The sequence below is a fragment of the Bombus fervidus genome, chromosome 7, assembly GCF_041682495.2.
Source record: "Bombus fervidus isolate BK054 chromosome 7, iyBomFerv1, whole genome shotgun sequence".
Taxonomy (NCBI): Eukaryota; Metazoa; Arthropoda; class Insecta; order Hymenoptera; family Apidae; genus Bombus; species Bombus fervidus.
Genome location: NC_091523.1, coordinates 13,032,162 through 13,052,476, shown reverse-complemented (window position 1 = coordinate 13,052,476; position 20,315 = coordinate 13,032,162). Strand labels below are relative to the sequence as shown.

Genomic DNA, 20,315 nt, shown 5'->3' with positions numbered 1-20,315 from the left:
AGAGGGCGTCGGCGTCGATAGACTGTTGGGAACGCGGCGTTATTTCGTTTCAAGTTGGCAGCACTGTCAGCCTCGTAACAAATCTTACCTATGTCGAGTCGAGCGCGAGAGACAGGAGCGTAAGCTTGTCCGCGATCGTTTGTCCGCGTTCGACAGGTCTTTCAAATAGCGTGCGTGTAATCGGTGGACGGTAGAACGTAGGGATATAAATTGTATTAGTATAACCAGTTTCGAAATAAAAGTTTGTTGGAAGGCCTGGGAAGCGAAAGGATTGCGGAGGGGACTGCGGTTAATACGGGGCTTGTGTGTGGGCATATAATAGCCGATCGGGCATACTGGTGACACGGCTGCGGATTTTTCCTTCGGCAAGAAGGAAGGAACATACGAAGCTCGCAAAGTGCATGTGCTTGTGTGCGTGTCACTATAAAAGAGTTCAGAGCCGCTTCGGCGGCGCTCCCAAATCTAACTGCAGAATTGAGTCTGTAGTGGTGAGGCCGCGGTACTATCGGGCCACGATTGAGTACGATCACGATCGCACGCGGCAGGGCCGTTTGTAATGGAGGAGGTTTCCGAGTGTATTCCTGTGCGACAGAACAGTCACGGCGATGCACGCCGTATTGACTGAGACGCGATATTTATCGTTGACTATTCCCCCCGGCCGGCCGGGCAAGAGAGGCAGGTCGAAATTGGTATGGAATCGTCCAGGGTCCTCAACACGACGAACACTCGCTCCCGTCTGTGATAACCACTAGCCGCTTAGAAAGAGATAGAAGAAGGGAGAAAAAGGAAAGAAAGAGAGATAGAAAGCTGTTGTGTATTTTGCGCGTGTGTGTTCTCCTCGTCTGCCCTCTTCATTACATCTTTAAGTGTAAACATTTCTCGAAATCCGTTTCGAGGTTAGGATAGCATGGGGATTGATCCCCTGAAGGCATCGACCGACGAACCGTGACACCTGCGACTCGCGTCGTGTACGCGGTGTGTGCTTTTGTGTGTGCGTGCGTGTGTGTATTCCTCCTTAGGAAACCGCTGGGAGTTATTATTTTCCATCGGCGGCCATCCAACGGGACGACCAAAGAAGAAAATATGTCAAGAATGGGGATCGATCCCCGACGATTAAACGCCGTGCATCGTTTACATCATTAATTTGACTAATACAAGACTAACATCGGCAACGTTTTTTTTTTTTTTACCGTACAATCGACCTTTTCTGTCACGTTTAAACAGACTGTCGCGGATTACTCTGCCACGACAGAGGACACTCGCACCATGCAGAAAAGAGACGGTAGAGACACACAGCTACAGCTCGCGCGTAGCTCTGAACGCGAACAGGAAACGACCAAGAGGATCTCTCGTGGTAGCGGTAATGCTACCAGATTCAACGCGTATTCCTCAAGGTATAGTGTCACCTCCTCCTCTAATGTACTCATGGTCGGTCCCAACTTCCGTGTCGGCAAGAAAATTGGATCTGGCAACTTTGGAGAACTTCGACTCGGTGAGTTTGATTGTCTATTCCTTTTTTCTTCTTTTATATTCTTTATTATTACATATCTTTCTATATGTATTTTTTTTTTTCGTTTATTTTTCGATGTACGTTCTACATATATGATCATAAATAATACACGTCATGTTAAAACGTTCGTCTCCGTCAATGATAATATTCGCGCGTGAAAGTGACTTTTTCAATGGCATCGAACAAAATGGAGCCACGTAAAAGAACACCCCGTGTGCTGTCGTTAGTAAGCAAGAAAGAAATCTTTCCTAACCTTTCCGGAGCGGTTCGCGTTACGGGAATGAACGGAACCTTGAAGCAACATTTCATTCCGATCGATCTTAATGGAATTCGTTTCAGCTGATCTCGCTTCGACTCGCCCGCGAGATCTTTCATTCTGTTTGCTGCACTATCACCGCGTATTCTTTCTATCTTTTCGACATTTGCGTTCTCGAAAAATCGCTTACGCCACGAGTGCAAAGCCATCGTTTAAATTAATACTAGAATTATCTTGCAGCGGTTAAAATGTCCAATTTGCAATTTTTCATAGAAATTTTATAAAGTTACAGCGGTACATTTTTCAGGATTTTTTAATGATCATTTTTTTTTTACAAAATATATAAACGTAAATTTGCTTTCTTCCCTTATTACGTCATTTTCCATATATCTTCCATTTTGTTTACTTCAGTAACACATTCAGAGTCTCTAACGTAATAATATATTTTTTTTATAACTAAAGTATGACCAAGGACCTTTTTCTCGATAGATTTTCCTTTTATAATAATTGAATATCTTGTAATTTATAAAATTTACTTCTAAAATTCCATCCGCTTTATTGCCAAATGTATTACCATGAAGCAAGGGAATTTATTAATTTATCAATACAATACCAAATCTTGTAACTCGTGATTTATAAAATTTTGTTAATAATGTAATAATTTAATTGTACAAGAATGTCCAGGTTAGCCACTTACCAACGATTCCAACGAAAACACAAATATTCCCACTTGTGTGAATTAAAAATAACAAATAATATGAAACATGACGTTCGAAAGTAAATTCACCAAATTTTTGTCTCAATCGCGCACACTTTCCATCTTCTATACGATACTTTATTTTCGTAAAATTATCGCGAACGCGTTAACAACAATGACAATGTATTTCAGCATTTCGACTTGCATCGGTATCGTCCGAAGTTCAGGTCTTACTGCGTGACGTAATTCTCCGACGATAAATTTATATCTTTTATCTATGCTAAAAGAGAGTGTGCATCGAATATAAAGATGTTTATGTCCGCCATGGCCTCCCTGGCGATTTTATTACGTGCTCGGCTCGCACGTTCCGCGAAACGGTCGAACTTTAACATACCAATTAACGTACCATGCGTATATGCACCTTCGCACGCTTTTAACTATGAAAAAATATCGAGTATTATCGATGGTGCGAAGTTAAACAATCGACTCGTCGATTTGTTTGCTATTCCGCCACGTGACTCGGGTTAAACGAGCTCCTTCGATAAACATTGAATTTTACCAGGTACAAATGTTTTATGTATAACCTCGCGACGAGCCAACTGTGCGTCGCGATGCTTGCAACTCCAACAACTTGTATAAACTTTTTGCTCATTGTCTTTCGTTTCGCACGCATTCATGATAGCTACCGCTAGTGATGGACTGAAATACGTCGCAAGTGGGTTCGAAAATTTATCCAATCGAATTAAATCGATCGGTCGAATCAAATTCGAAGCTTCTATAAATATCTTGAAACAAAGAAATAAGCGGCATTTTCAAGTAAATTAGGTCGTAAATCCTGAATTTTCTGTGAATACTTTGGCAAATGAAAAAGAAATGTACGTACGTAGGTACGTGTGTGTGTCAAATAGGATCCAGGTCATTAGAATCCTTTTTTACGGCTATGGTTCTTAATTACCCAGTGACGAACGCAAACATAAAAATAGAATTTATAGGAATTCTGTTCTACCTGAGTTTTTGAAATTTGCTAGAAGAATTCAACGGAATGCTAATACCTTTCTGACTCATGCGATTCGATTGCAATTTGTAAGGCGTTCGACTCGTTCAAACGTCGAAGTACGTACACAGTTGGAAGTAGATTTTCCAAACTTGCAACTACTTGTTCTGCGATTTGAAACCCACTTGTGAAGATCAAATACATATTTGGCAAATGACATAGCGAATGAATTTTAGGAATTAGATTTGATTGGAATCTCACGTCGTGTCCTGCTATAATGAATAGACGCGTAAGGTTTAATGTCGTTTCACGTGTATACAGAATGTCGCAAAAAAAAAAAAGAAAAAAAAAAGGATCTAAGACTTTGCGAGCTTATACTGAATAATTGTATACAAAGAGGTAGTACCTGTTAATATTATTCTACATATCGCGAATATTTATGTCAATCTACATTTGTACGGATACAATTAACACGTTGAATGTCACGCAAATTTTACAAGATTGCCGTGACGACACGATGAATTTTATATTATGCGATATATTACCTACAAGAGATATGTTCCGTTGTATAATCATCATTAATGAATTTATCTAACTGAGGTGACCCCCATGGCACTGTAGTGCAATTTCGCTCGATTCATTTATTTTTTCGATTATCTATGTTGTTACGTTCCGGGACCTACCATAAACCATAATCCATCCCTCATACTTATTATCTTCATCTTAAGTGCCATTAAACATCTTTCAAATCGAAACGGTCTTTAGGGTTATTGTTCATTAAGGTAAAACACGGTAAAAATGGGTTTTTCCCATGTTCGACGGCCACTGGTGGGGGAAGCACATAATGGATCTATATTCCATGTATAAATAAAATTATTTTTATATGTTTTATACCGCATTACCTTCGTCTCACCATTGTAGTAATGATGGTAATAATAACAAATTTATAACTATTGACATTTGTTCAAATTATGTATTTCTACTAATCTTGGCGCGCCGGTCATAGGTAACCCCATGGCATTCAACGCGTTAAAGAAATGAAACCTAGATAGACATTTGTTTCATCCATTAAATATTGTATCAGTTATAAACTCACAAAATGATAGATCTTCTTTTTTTTGGAACATGTTATGTATACGAGTGACGAGTTTTGTATTGGAAAGAGGATTGTGTTTAAAAAGTGGAAGGAATCGAGTGTTCCACAGATTCTACGGACAAATCGAATATCCTTTGCTCTAATTGAAACACACCTGGCCCTGGCTGGCACAAAGCTTCGTGTTTTCAAAGAGAACGAATTAGGTAAACCTCTAAGTTACTATCCTGGGAGATTAGAAATATCGAACTTCGAGGATCGGTGTTGAAATCCAACAAGATCGCACGAACAATAATTAAAATCCCGATCCATCATGCGAAAATTCACTCTTCTTTGCTTCTTTGCTATCTATCAATTCTGATTAGAGTTTCAGATCGATAAGAACGTTGTACACGTTCTATTTTTCTTACATGTACTTTACGAACTACCGTAATATATACAACAGCTCACAAAGTATTCTTGTAGAAATTTTTTATGATATACGAACAAATTATAATATGTATCGTACAAAACATTTCGAAATTTCATTAGCATTCTTATGAGACCCGACTATCATGATTGTATTGGTAAAGTTGGAAACAAATCTGGGAATGTAATATAAACGTTGCAAGATATTTGGCGTAAGAAAAATATTTAAACAGTCAATTATCAAGTATATTAATAAACCTCGATAATCAGTAAGGTCATCTTCCATACTTATTATATGTTTAAGATATTAATATAAGTTTTTGCTAAACATATACATATTCGCAATAAATATATCGTTACTTTTTATATACATTTTCAAATTAGTTTCACATTTGAAAATGTTGTATGTGGTGTGCAAAGTTCATGGGAAATGTAATTTAGATAAGTAGATAAGTAGATTTACTGATTGTATCTCGATTGGAATATCCGGTCGATCTTCAACGAGATTTGTAAAAGACCAGGCTTACGCCTATAAACCTTAGACGATGTTAACTGTGTAAATATTGCAAAAGGAATAGGGTTTGTGTTATCGAAGTATAAGCTTTTCGAAACTTCAAAGGAGATATGACGTGTTCAGAGAACAGAGACAAAAGGGCGTCTTCCGCGACTCTTTTCCTATTGTCTTTTGAAAATCACTTAGCGCTTCGACAAATAACCGTCTCCTTGTGCGTTAATTAGGACGTGTTTACGCACTATCAACTGAATTATTTCTCAGCTGAAAGTGGTCCCTTGCGCTGGCCTTATCGTCGTATCGTGCACAGTTATTCGATGTATATGGAATTTACAATTCCATTGTATCGTTTAAGTTTCGTGCGCTGCTTCGATATCTCTCAAAGATTTCAATATGAAACTTCAGTTTACGAGTCGTTTTTATAATTAAAGGGACTGCTGCGATCAGGCGGTGGCTGCAATTTCTAGTAACTCGAGTAAAGTACAACAGAGAGCAATTCGAAATCAATCAAAGTCAAATCACCTTTTGCGACGTGCTATAAATTCATAGTTCACTTTTGAGTATGAAGGCCATAGGTGAAGAACTTGATAAGTCACGTTTCTCGTTTTCTATGCAAGAGCAATTTAAGAATTCGATATACGTTTTCGATCAATTTCACGTTAAACTTGTCTTTTCACTCGATTTGGGAATTAAATTCTTGTCGTTTATAAAATATTTAATAACGTTATTTATACATATCTATATATAGACTAACGCTAAATAAGTTAAACTAACATAACCGACTAAGGTAATATTATTCGTTTATTACGAAACATCGTAGATTTCTCGTGACAAGCACTCGAACTATGAATTTCCAACGTTAGAAGTAGGTAGGTAGGTGATTTTCAGAAATTGCTTTGCTCGTGTTCTTACGAGAATAGAGGAGGGAAAGAAAGGAAAAATAGAGCGCACGTTGTAAGGTTTCGTTACAAAGTATGATTCAAGCATACCGTGTAATCGCGTGAAATGGTCGAAGCCTGCATTCGAGAACCGCTGACGCGACATCGCGAATAGACAAGAATGTTTAAAGCAAACGTTCCTTCGTCGATGTTACGAATTAGCGAATAGTCGCCTATTCGAAGATATTATTTTTCTATAGACGCACGATGAGCTTCTTGTTAGCGCGCCTTTCCCCGAGTAACGCTGTAATTTCGAAACGTGTCCCACAAGTATATATATCTTGTATCGAGAATACAATGTGTGAGTGTTATCGGGGCTGAAAAATTTTAGGCTCTTCCTGTGATTCATCCCTGAAAGATCAGCCGCGTGTGAATTCCCCATTTAGTTCTTCTGCCTGGATGGTTCCCTCAAGTCCCTCGCCTTGTACTCGATTGCTTGCTCGGTCTCTTGTTGCGGTTATTACTGTCCGAAGATTCCGGTTTTCAGTAGTTCTCCCCTTTGAAAAAATCATTTGTACGTCTCATTGGCGTTATTCAATCCTCCTCTTGAGAATCAGTAGCTTCTTTTTTCTTTTTTTTTTTTTCGACCGATCAGCTGATAATATGAGAAATGAGATAGTTTCGAATAAATTATACCTTGAAATTAGTTGAACGGACTCAAAATTTTTGTTTCGACCGATCAGCTGATAATATGAGAAATGAGATAGTTTCGAATAAATTATATCGTGAAATTAGTTGAACGGACTCAAAAAAGTGCAAGCGCAGCTGGTTTTAAATAGAACTTCATTCACCGTTTCAATCACACTCCGTATTTTTCCACTGTTTACGAAAGCGGTATTAACGTACATGCTTTTGCCTTATAACCCAGTAAGTAATTTACGAAGAAATTAGAGTTGATTCATGAGTGATCGACGACAATTACAGTATCTATACACGTATGGTAATATGATAATAGAATGACGTCGAACGTATTGGTTACCGATATTTAAGCATTAAAAAAACAATCGTGATTGTTATCAATCAAACTCGTAAACACGCTATAGTAACGATTTAGCGACATTATCTTTTGATAAGTTAGTGCTAGTATATAAGCACGTTCGGTTCGGTTCGGCTCGGTTCGGTTGCATTTAAAACGATGCTTGTCGAAGGCGTATGACTCATTCTTAATATTAAAGCGTTTGTCGCGTGGTTGCGTTCTCGTTCGACGGTTGCACTTTACCGAACGCATCGTAACTACGCGTTCCCTGTGTGTTTGTCGTCGACGCTTTTTTTTGCCAGGGTCTGACATTCCGATTCGTTTCCCTTCCGCCGGTGAAACTTCGTATCGATTTGTGCACGGGCCAAGTGGCCGATATAAATAATCCGTGATTTAGAACTTCCATAATTTATGGTCTTGTACGGATTCAAACGGTGACCTTAATAACGTCCCGAGGAAAGTATCATCGTCCTCGCAGATGCGAATACCGAGTTCGCAAAGTCGAGTCTCTGCTTGATTCCCTAGTCGATTCGTCTTAGGATCTATGTACTTGGCCGATTGAAAAGGCTTTTCGTTCCAGCGTTCTGAATAATGCCATTATACCAGAAGATATTTTGCAGTATCGTAAAATCGTCAATTGCATCGATCGGGTTAACCGTCTGGAGTCGGCGTTGCTTTACATTTGACTGATTTCATAGGTAGCGATAAAGGTACATTAATACTGTCGGTATTATTCGCGGACATTCATCGTCCGATTAAGTCATCCAAGTGTGAAGCGTTCCTTTCCCGTCGATATTATCGAACGTGTCTAACAATCGCGCCGTCACATAGCAATCGTTCGATTTATACTGGCTGTAGCTCTATTTTTCGGTGTAGCTGTTCTCCTCTATCTCTGTTTTAATTTTCTCTTCTTAACTTTAGACTTTGTTTACAAGCGAAAGACCAAACAAACGGTACAAAGAAATTGGTAACGTTGGAACGTAGAAATAAATAGAGGAAGAAATTCAAACTAAATGTAAATTATCAGAAGTCTTCGCCTCTGACGTTTTGCGTTAGAATTGTTGTACAATTCTCGGATAATATATTTTTTGCAAAATTAATCTCGCTCCGTCGTACTTAAATCACAAACGGTTGACGAACGATATCGTCCATTATCTTAATGCGATGGTCGTGCCGAGGAGCACGCCATCAGATTTTCCTCTGCTTCATTGATACTAATTGTAGATTCGTACTTTGAATTCAGCGTTGCATGTTCCGCCTTCCATTGATGTATCGAACCATCGGGTATTCTTCGGAGATTAGTTCGTTGCCCGTTTCAATCGAGCAGGAACAAAGTTAGCTAATAAGCACGATGCAGTCGCGTGACGATAAAAAGTTTGCCGTTGTGATTATCGCGTCGTCGTTAAAATTCTTTTGGCGAAACCAAAAATTTGTTAATTCCACCGCTACCTGTCGGATACTCGACGCATCGAATGATGTTCGATCATATCGTTCTTCGAAGAACCAGATTGCTTTATCGCGATGCAATTCTCGATAAAGATTAATTGGCTAGCACTACGTGTATTTATGAAAAGCTATATCGTGCTCCTTCGTACAAGATTTAACGCAATTTAAAAGAACGAGTCTACCACTTTAAGCGAAACGTTCGTTCTCATATCTTATATCCATTCGTTATACGAGTTTATTTGAAAATCCATCAACGAAAACGTAACTAACTGAAACGATAGATTGGCCAACATCGGTACAGTATTCGATCTTATCAAATACCGATTACTTTTACCGATCATTTGTTTTTTTATTTCCCAACGATAATCATTCTGCAGTCCGATGTTTCGAATTCGCGGAATAATTAACTACACCTTTGCCTCTTTTTATCGTCTGTCGACATAATCTCACTGAAATAATCCTCCACGCCGATTGTATCCTTCTAATTTCTCAATGATTGATTTATTCGTGAAAGAAAGAGATTTGTAATCTATTCAATGAGACAACGGTTTTTAATCTTCAAGCGTAGAACGTGTATCAAAAAGGAAGTGCGAAACTCGACTACGTTTTATCAGTTATACGACAAACACTTATATCGTTAGGGTACGATCATCCTATCAGCAATTTACGTAACTGATTTTCCAATGATTATAAGATCTCCAACAACCTTTTTGTTTTCTTTTCTTTTATCACTATATTATGCGGATATTTATGCAAACGCGAATTTCTACGAATACGATTAAAAGATTCGAATCTAAGTCAGAGTTTTGTTTCATGTACTAAATATTACAACGAGTACTACGATGTCTTTTCTGGTTAAAATGTCCTATCTACCGATTCGAAGCTGAAGAAAACCGAAGTTTAATCGCTTTCTCTGTTCAATAAAAAATATCTAACTATTATTTGATAACAGCTTTTGTTACGTAATTTTACACGAAAGATACAAAGTATACGAGTAACTTGAAATATTTGAACGCGTTTGGGAAAACGGGAAAAACTCTAGATAATTGATAAGACATTTTAACTAATTCTGTATACTTTAAGCATACTTTGGATACATTATATATTTTTATATAGACTTGAAATAATAAATGTACAAAAATCCACAGTCTAGTTGTTATTACACGCAAGAACGATCTAAAAAACCATATGCCACGTGGCGTAGTTAGCGTATTCTCTCTTATACAGCGATTATCAGTTTATCATCTTGCTTTAGTAGCCAGTGCCGTAGCTGGTCGGTATAGACAAGCTGTAAATGCACTTAGCGAGGGATCTGATTGGTCTACGATGTGGTCATTGTGCGTTCGCTGGCGTTTCTCGTATCGCGTGGCCCGTACAGAGTTCGGCCAAGAGGCGTATCGGTCGTGTACGCCGCGGTAAATTGCTTTCCAAAGTGATCCAGGAGCGTGTTGCCTATGCTACGACCAGGGAAACTGGCTTGCGGTTGTTCGCGAGAACGTGCACACTGCCTCGAGCTATCTTCCGCGATGTATATTCTGCCGCATTGGCTTCCACATCGCTCAGTGGACTGTTCGCGTGGAATAACTCGTCGAGAATGGCGTTTATTGATTCAAGAGGCGATGCGCGACAGGAAAGAAATTTCTGTTAACGCTCGGCCCTGGTGTATTCGCTAGTGATCTTAGCCTGTGACGTTTTCGATGTTGGTTAATATGAAAAGCGATTCTTGGCGAAGTACACACTTAAATGAATAAATAAGTGTATAATCGATTATGATGCTTCGCGCTGATTCTAACAACTTTGTAACTCTCTGCTAGTTTTCTCTGCAATCTTTAATCCTTTCGAAACTAACGGAACTATAGCTACATTCCAAGGTGCTTTACTTTTAGAAAGACTGCTCGATGGTTATATAACTTTTTTGATGTTACTTTCGATGAGATATACCTATTATATATTGGGACATAGGATCGTTCTTCTATTATAAGTAGGTTTATACATCGTTCTAAGAATGTCTAGCTTTTTTCATATATTACACCCACTGCTTTATTACTATTTTGCTTGACATATGATCTGTATTGGTAGTTCTCAATCAATGGTACGTGGATAATTTGTGCAATATATAGGTACTATAACAATTTCATCATCCGATAGTTCGAGTATTGTCAATGTTAACGTGTACGGTCGTCTCAATTCTGAGTAACCGATGCTAGTGATCATATGACAGTAACCTAATTAAATGTATAGTCTTAAATTCCTACGTACGAGACACGGTTTTTCTTAGCGGTACAGAAATATTTTCATGTCTATTTCGATGTTATAAAAAAGTTGAGAATTCTCCTCCTGTATCATTATATTATTATCTTGTTAGAAACATTTAAATCGTACGAAATCTTATTCAAACTTTCTACTAGATGCGTGCAAAACCTATTAACGTCTTCGTCGATGAAAGAAAAATTCATATCTAAAGAGCTTAAGCGTGCTTTCGCAAGCACAAAATACATTCTTCCCACGTGCCTTCTCCAAATATCTTTTCACTCGTTGTTAATATTCTAACATAAACATTCTTCTCATTTACTCATTATCCATACGAATCCTATCGTTCTCGCGTAACATTATGAAAATATGAGCGACGTTGATAGATACTCATAAAACGAATACTTTTGGTTTCAGCTGTTATCGGAGAACGTTTACAGTTTCTTGAAGATTCGGTCCGTTTAGAATAGGAAGTCCTATTACTTTTTTCAGGCGCCATGTGGTTCTCTTTAACACGACCGTTGAATTGATTTCCGCTTTCGGCGTGTCGGAGAAACGAGAGCCAGCTATAACGGCAGTTATTTGCGGGCTCCGCATGTGTGTTCGTGTTATACGTGTCGTAACAGTCGTACAGCCGTGGTAATCACTCTCTACCTCTGAACTTACAGAAGCGCACGACCCGACGAAACTTGTTTCTTTCTTTTCGTCGTAATAATATACCGCTGTTGGAAAACTCGATCAGCTGATGCGCTGACGTCATTGCGGTGTAAAGCCGTTGAAGCGATCGCGGTGTATATCTCGGGAAGCTTTCGAAATCTTAGCAAAGTCGAACGAGCTACTATCGTTTCTTAACTTCTTCTTGGAAACTTTGTTTGCCAATTTTATCACAACTATTATATAGAATGCACTCTGATCGACGGACCGTTATACAGGATATCCCTTGCATTTGGATTAATCCAGCAAGGATCGAGCAGAGAAATAATTCGTCGAAGTTGCATAGATGCGGTAGCGTTGGAAGATTCAAATAAAGTAACTTGTTGCTTTATCAAGATGAAAGAAAGCTATCTATGATGGAGAACGAATCAGGTTAAAAGGTACTTTGATATTAATTTTGTAAAATTTATCGTACAAAAGGTAGGAAAAACATCGAGCCTAATTATACGAAGATCACAAGAATGTCGCTCTTTTTGATAAAAAAAGAATTGTCTTAATGTATAAAGTTTGTAGCTAAGAGCGGGAAGAACCTGTTAGTTCTAACGATGTAGTTGATGAAGTTTTGTAGAAGCCAAAGATATAACCGCTGAGACGCACAATATCTTAATATTATGACGAGTAATATTTTTAAAGTTATGACGACGGTGGAATTATTCGACAACGTAGGTGTACTGAATTTCCCAACTGCTCTTTTACAAAGAATGGAAAATATGATTTGCCTTCATCTTTCTTCGTTTATTATACCTTAGAGAATTAAGTTAAACTAAAATTAAAATATCTAAAGTTAGAACATCCAGATCTATTTAAAAGTATATCGTAGTAGTGACCTTAAAACCTTTGAAATATCTCTTCCATTATATTTTATATCTGTCATATCGTGTATCATATATCTTTTAGACGTAATACGCTACGTGCTGCGCTATTCGAAACCATTTAATTTTGACTAATGAAAGTTTCCTGTATCTTCCATAATTTTTAGTTATGACTTGACCCATATATTTGTATATATACACGTTCCTACGAACAAATTATTTAGCCTCGATTCTTATTTTTAATTTTCCTAGCGAACGCGTATCGTATTAATTGCTCGTTACGATACTCCATTTTCCTTGGTTCACGAAACGTCGATGTGAAACCGGTCGAACGAGAGTTCGTACGAAGCGTTTCAAATAGGCTTCTCGCGTTCGTTGAACAAGCTGGTTGTCCTTTATTTGGCCGGAACCTTGGTGCTCGTTCGGGGACAGGAAGTACGAAATTCCAAACTGTAGACTACAGAGCGGTGTACGTAAAACCGACCTTCCGGTTATACCTGAGGGGGTCGATCGTGTCTGTTGTTCCCACGGTCATGCTCTCGAAAAATTGATCGATCGCTCTCGAGGGTGCGACATTTGCCTAAATCCACACCCTGCCACCTTTACTTTTCGTGTTAGAAGCACAAAGAGTTTGATTCGAGCTTGAGATTAGAATACGTATCTTTCTTTTGATAATAATACGATATGCTCTGAGAAGCCAAACTGATCGGTTCCTCTTTTTCTTAATTTCTTCATTTTATTAATATACATATTACTGTACACGTTAATGTACAAATGCGACATGCAAATATACATCCTATTTTTCAGATGTATAATCAATCGTCGAAGTAGATCTTATATATGTGTTATAGGACACGCTGTATATACATATTTTTCATTTCATATTTTCTACCATTTGACAAAGCTGTTACACGAACTCTCTTCGATTTACCCGATATTCTAGCAATTACGGCGCATGACGCTATAATTACGTAACTTCCCTAAACTTCTGTGCGGAGTAGAGTGAGCGTTTATCTCGAAACCGGTAAACAGAAGCCAAAGGAAACTCGGTCGGTTCTCCTTGAAGCTTTTCTACGGTATAGCCCGTGTCTTTAGGCAGTTTCGAGTGACAAGGAAGTACGTCGGGGAAGGAGGGGGATATCGAGACGAACCGATCCTCCGGCGATCCACTTTCCGAACACGGTAACATTCCGAGTCTCGGTCAGCTGATTCACACCGGCTACACAGCTGACTCTTAATTTCCCTTATGGCGTCGGCGAACAAGCAGCGCTGCTTCGTCGCCTCGTCGTTTCGTATCGTGTCGTGTCTCGTCTCGTTGGTTCGTGTAGTTTCGTTTCGCGTCGTGTCGTCACGGTTGCAATTTTCTAGTGTTCGGTCGGTCGAACGACCGGTCCTGATCGGCCGGTGGCATCGATGAATTCTTGCAGCCGTGTGCCAAAGGAAACGCACACGTTCACAAACTCGAATAGCACGCACACTGCCGTACGAAACGTTGGAGGGCAGGTAGCAACCTGTCTGGTTGGCCGACTCGCTGGCTCGAGTGACTCAGGAGAACCTGATGACTGCAAAGTGAAATGAACTCGGCCCCGGATCCGGCTAGACTAGCCGCACACCGTGTAACGTCCTTTTAACGCTGCCTTGTCGCTGCCTGCCTGCTTGCTTGCCTGCCTGGCTGTCTCTCCTCTCTTTTCTGTCTCTCCCTTCTCTTTACGCCCGTGTGGGTTGGCTGTGTTCTTCGCCAACTCGGCAACGGAAACGCGATATATTTTTAGACAGCCACTTCTTCGGCTACTACTCGGACTTGACCCACGCGAGATGTTAACAGTGTCACACGCGTGTCCGTGGCTCGAATCGTCTACCTGTTCGCTGCTGCAGCTCGTTAATTGCCTCGTGATCAGCCAAGACGTTCTTTGGCTAGGGGATATAGGAAGCGCGAAACAGGCGATAAAGTACCGGATGATAGTCGATGCTTGGCTGATCGTTACGTAACCGATAGGACGGATGAAACGGGACTGGCAAGTATCGTATTGTTAACCCTGCAGCGTATACTTTGGATTATACACGAGCCAATCGTGTTGACTTTGAGAAAAATACGACAGAGTGTTTGTCGATAGCATAATATATCGCCTCAAAGAACTTTTGTTTATTGAAACAAGAGTGAGTGTAAATGCTCGTAATGTAAAAATCGAGAATTGAGTAGTAGCAGGGTTAAACAACGAATCAAAGTTATCGTTGATTCATCAGGCTATTCGTTGCTACTTCAAGGTTCAACGACACGCGATGCTATTGCGTTTTGCCATGTATTTACTTCTCTTTTTTATGGTAGATGTGTGTATATGTTCGAGGAAAAATATAGAAGAAGAGAAACGCTTGTTTATAAAGCATTTCGAGGCGGACGATTTCGCAAACAACGATCGGTTACACTGTATTTGGTCGGCTCGATTAGTGGATTAACGTTTTCGTGCTCTCCAAACGCGTTCGTATTTGCTCTGTCTGGTCTGATATGTCTCATGGTTTGCCACGATTACGCATTTCCCCGGTTGTATTGTTCAAGAGATTCAGGTTGGTAATTGGTGGCGAGGCTCGAAGACGCTGTTCTCGACGCGACGAATCAACTTCTGTTAATTAACTGCCTCTTTAGAAGCATCAAAACAATTTGAGGATCGCGATGATATTACCTACCTTATTTATATTCCGTTCGACGCCCTCTCAGCCACCCTTTCGTTGAAAGCACTTCATCATTCGCTAAACGAGGAGATAATGAAAATACCAGTGTTTTATTTATTTGAAGATTTTATTTTTTTATTTATTTATATAACGAATCGAGCAATTATTTATCGCGTATAAATATTGGAATTGATAGCAAATTCAAATCGATAAGAAAGGCTCGGCTTGAAGCTTTAAGTATCAAACGATTGTTTATCAGAATGTTACATATATTGCGTTCTTTTTAAATTTTATAAAATTATAAAATCTAAGTTTTCACAGCTACGATGTTAAAAAAAAAAATAGAATTCCGTTATGTAATTTTGATGAAAGAAAATTGCAAATGAAATGTTGCGTTACAGCAATGTTAGCCCTTAATTTGTTAATAATAATTCCTATAATGAATACAATTAAACTGACTGTGAAATGTCCACATTTGATTTTTGCAAAGAAAAGAAAAGAAGATAACGATATCTTACAATGAACAGAGATGCAAATATACTAAAACACGATCAGATCTCCAGTATATTTTTTAGTTATTTGTTGCATCGGTTCTTATCTTGCTAAACAACAACTATAAACAGTCTAAGAAATCTGCTCTTTTTCACTCATGAATTGCTATTTATACTATAAAGCTAAAGAAACCGCTATAAGAAAGAGAGGAATGTTATGTAAAATTTACGATAATACGTACGCAAATCGATCGAATGACTAGCAGAGAGCATAGGTTCGCGATAGAAAATGCTTTCTGGCGGAAAACTCGAGGAGATCGCGGTCGATATTGACCAGGCATCGAACCATCCGTTGCGCGCAATATTCCTGTTTTCTTTCGCGACTATCGCGGCCTTCCATATTTTCTTCGAATCCTGGTTGCGTATTATCGTGCACGTGTGAAACGAAAGGCGTCAGCAAACATCGCGTGGCGTCAGAAGCTATGCGGTGGAACCGCGCGGCGATCAGTTCTTTCCCTTTTGCTCGTCGTCGTTTGGTTCCGCCGATGTTAACTTGTGCCCCTTTATCGAGTTATGCTGCTGACAATGATTTACGTCTGGCCGTGCGTACTGGCAGAGATTCCACAGTTTCACCGAGGCAAGTTGCCTCTATACGAAAATGTTATTCTTCGTGCTCCAACGTTTCTCTGTTTAACGCATCCCCACTCTACCGTCAGATATATCATGTAAGTCGTTATGAAAAAGAAAGCGGATTGGACTTATAAAAATGTTATTAACGTCTTTTAGCTTTATTAACATCTCTGAACATGGTTTTACGTGTATCATTGTACGTATAACGTAGGTCCGTTTCGCGATTGTCGCGCAAAATTTACATTTATTTTTTCTAATTAACTCGCACGGATGCGATTTTTGGTATTTTCGGTAATTCTCCGGAATATTTGTTTTGTTTGGAAAGACCAGGTTTTCGATGAATCACAAAAGAGCGAAGAAACAAGCGGAAGTTGGCGCTTGTTAATTTCACTCTTATTTCGCGATTTATGGAATAAAGAAATTATACAAACAGTAACCGGAAGGCATGAAATCTTGTTTAAGCTAATCGTTTGTTCTCGTCAATTGGTTATGTTTAAATACATTCCAAGAATTCTCGCTATTACCGCAGACTACTTGGCACACCGAGTCTTCTACTTTATGACATAATCGGGGGAGAATGCGCGTCGTCGGTGGATTTATTGTGCAGAGGTCGTTGCAAATACATAACGTTATAGAAACGATTACATCCGTAATCATCTCGAGAAGCCAAGTGGCGGAACGTGATGGGAATGCGTTTCGCGGAGAAGGTGTGCGTTACGGAGAAATAGAACGCTCAAAGAACGAAGGAAAGAGTCGTCGATTCTAGTAACAATATACTTTCTTTTTATCTGTCAATCTATCTATCGCGATGTTTTGCAACAAAACAAATAATCGCACTATGTGGAACGTGCAGATAGGAAAACAATTAAGCTGGCGGATTTATTGTTACGAAAAATTAAGATCGGTTTATCCTCTTACGTGTATCGGGTAGAGCCGCGTTCGAGGTCGGTTATCTGTGTCCGCCAGACGGTTTTGATATTCCCTCTATTGTTTAAATTTCTACCCAAGCATCGTGGTAAAACGTTTGATCGCAGAGGGAAAAAACTAGGTCGTTCGTGCGTTTAGCTCTGATTAACGGGACTATCGCGTTTCAAACGAGAAAAAAAACAAACGAAAAAAAAAAAGAAAACAAAGAAAGAAAAGGAAGAAATTGAGGGAGAAAAAAATGTTCGTTGCTCCTATGCGCTTGTTACGCTGTTCTTTCATTTGTTGCATCGGATCATCGTGACCCTTTTCCCGTGATTCCCTGATTACATACGTATGCATATGAAGTATCCGATATTGATGAACGTAGGTCATGGAATTTTTATAGAATAATTCATAAGATGATACGGTGAAACGATCGTTATCTTGGCGCCACTCTAAGATCCTTGGCAGGGTGATATCGGTTTTCTACGGCCGGTAGTTCTTGGAGCTTACTAAGGAAGCAAGAAGGATATTGCAAAAACGTTTAGGGATGGCGTCTCGTTTAAGAGATTAAGGTTGAATTAACAGATATACGCGAGATTTTACTATAAATAATTTTTAATAGACTTGTGGTAAAGCTATCTTCATTAGTCACATATAGTGGATCAGCAACATTCGCATCCTTCCTATTGACGATTTTAAACGATTGATATTTTTTTTAAAAAACTATTTTCAATATATTTATAATTCTTGTAAGTTTTCGGTGGATATTCGATATATGGAATTACCAATACCAAACTGGACATAATATCGTGCATATTTTTGCGAATGGGAGGAATTGTTATATTTTGCAACAGGAATAAGAGAGAGAGAGAGAAAGAGAGAGAGGGAGAAGAAGAGAAGAACGATGAATGGGAAATAAGAATACAGAATGAGAAAGGAAGAATAGGAGGGAATATTGAAGGAAAGGAAAAAAGGAATGGACTGAGTAGAAAAAACAAAAGAAAGAGAAGGGAAGGAACTGTTTCAAATATTAATTATCTTTAAAATGTTCCTGTATTAATTATTTTTATCAGTTACATGGGAAATACTTCTTTAAATATTTTTAAGCAGGCACGTTGTAAAGCTTGTTAATAAAGTGTAGCCGTTACTTAAATGTTTTATCGAATCTTTTACTTCTTATTCGCTGCGGAGCTTGTTTAGATTCTCACAGGTACTTTTACCATTCGAAACGAGTGTTTCGAATTAAAAGTTCAACGCGATTTCTCGCTTGTTCCTTCTTTTATATGTTGCGAAACGACCTTTTAAAAAAGAGGGGAGAAGAAGAAGGAGCAAAAAGAAAGGAAAAAGAGCAGCGATATTTTTAACGCCCCTCTGACTCACGAGAAGCAATTTCCTCCTGATTTTTGTTGCACTCGCTCGATGCACCTGTGCGTATATGCAGAAGCTAGCCACGATCTAAAAATACCACTCGATTTGAAATATTTTCGTATTCCGCGTCGCGAAACTACAAACTAACCGTCGCTATTATTGGGTCGCAATAACAGAGGCATCTTCGCGTTCTTTGTCTTTTATTCTTCCTTTCTTGTACCGTTCCGGATACACCTTGCATTTAATTTATCGCTACAATGGCTGTTTCGTCATTCGTGCTTGATAAAACAGGCTTAAACTAGATGGGATAGAAAAAGATCCGTTTCTAAGAGAACATTTTATCGCTTCGAAACTACACAAGAATATCTTCATCTTGATTTTCTGACTTTTATCGAAAGAAACTATCTCATTATTGGATTACTTCAGATCCAAAGATACGTCTTTTAATTAAATATGCATAAAACCACGAAGTTCTGCACAATCAATAGTCAAGAGAGAGGCAAAAATATACATATTTTATCTTGAATCTAAATAAAACGACAATTTTCGCAAGATGAGATATCATATCGATCTAACTAACTTTTAAAATGTGATTCATCAAATTCGTCGCCAGTGATTTTCATTTGCATACACCTTCGAACCAACGATTCAATTCTGGCATTATTAAATTTCATTCTCTCGTGAAATAAACACCATGGGTCTCGATAAAAGAATTAAACTCACGCGTTCGTAGCAAGTACTTTCGCTCGAAGAGGCAGAGATTTCGAGGGAAAAGCCAAACGAACAAAGCGTATCGTTGCTCGACTGGTTCGTTCGCTCTTTCGTTGGGGCCCTGTTGTACTCGCTTTGTCAACGAGCGAATAGCTTTTTGCACGCGCACGCATACGTCTCGGAGAGTACATAATACCGAGGTCTTCGTCGATGGCCTCTTTAGCCAAAGTCGGCCTCGGCTTCTAAACGTAAACGCGCACGCACAGAATTCTGGCTGTCGAAGTTGCTAACTGTATACAGGGTGTTCCACTCGTGTTCCCTTACGTTGATTATGATGTCGTGACACTGCTAGCGCTTGTGTCTCGAACTTTATCACGGTGTAAAGGGCTATTCATAGTTCCGGGTTCGAGCGATAAACTTCTGCAGGGATAATTGCGTGAAGGAAATGTTCGTGCAGTTTTGGTGTAGTAGAATACAGACGATATGCAAAACAAATACGGCAGGGTGAATTTTAGCCCTTTCATAGGTGGTGGGAATTATGCCTCCTGTTAATTAACGTGGAAATATATTCCTATTTCTAGAGTGTGCCCATATACATGTATAGGTAGCCATAAGAGAGAAAGATTAGATTAAAAACGTAAATTTATTGCTATCTATCGAATTTTATCTAAGTAAAGTTTAATTCATATTACAAATTAGTTTCATAAAATATTCTGAACATGGATGATGGAAGTCATAGAACGGTTTATCTTAGTGAAATAAAAATATATCCTACTTAATATGCATTGCGTTGAAATTTTTACTTTTTCACAAAAAAATGCTGCGCCCACGGAAATGTTAAGTGGAACGAGTGTTTCAATTCTTAACTAGAACGGAAGATTTCGTGAATATGATTTTAGAATCACAAGTATGTATTTAGAAATATATACGTAGA

The 20,315-nt window shown here is 38.8% G+C and overlaps 1 protein-coding gene across 7 annotated transcripts in view; it reads left to right on the top strand.

Moving 5' to 3' along the window:
• Positions 1-97: 97 nt before the first annotated feature.
• Positions 98-20,315, top strand: part of Gish (casein kinase I gish) — a 59,344-nt gene continuing 39,126 nt past the window's right edge. For 2 of the 7 annotated variants that reach the window (XM_072006959.1, XM_072006964.1), the window contains exon 1: positions 100-1,492. In XM_072006959.1, coding sequence (XP_071863060.1) covers positions 1,267-1,492 — 226 coding nt within the window. In that variant the 5' untranslated portion in view covers positions 100-1,266. Of the gene's footprint in view, positions 1,493-20,315 lie in introns of all 7 variants that reach the window. The other 5 variants (XM_072006961.1, XM_072006965.1, XM_072006963.1 and 2 more) reach the window with 4 other exon arrangements.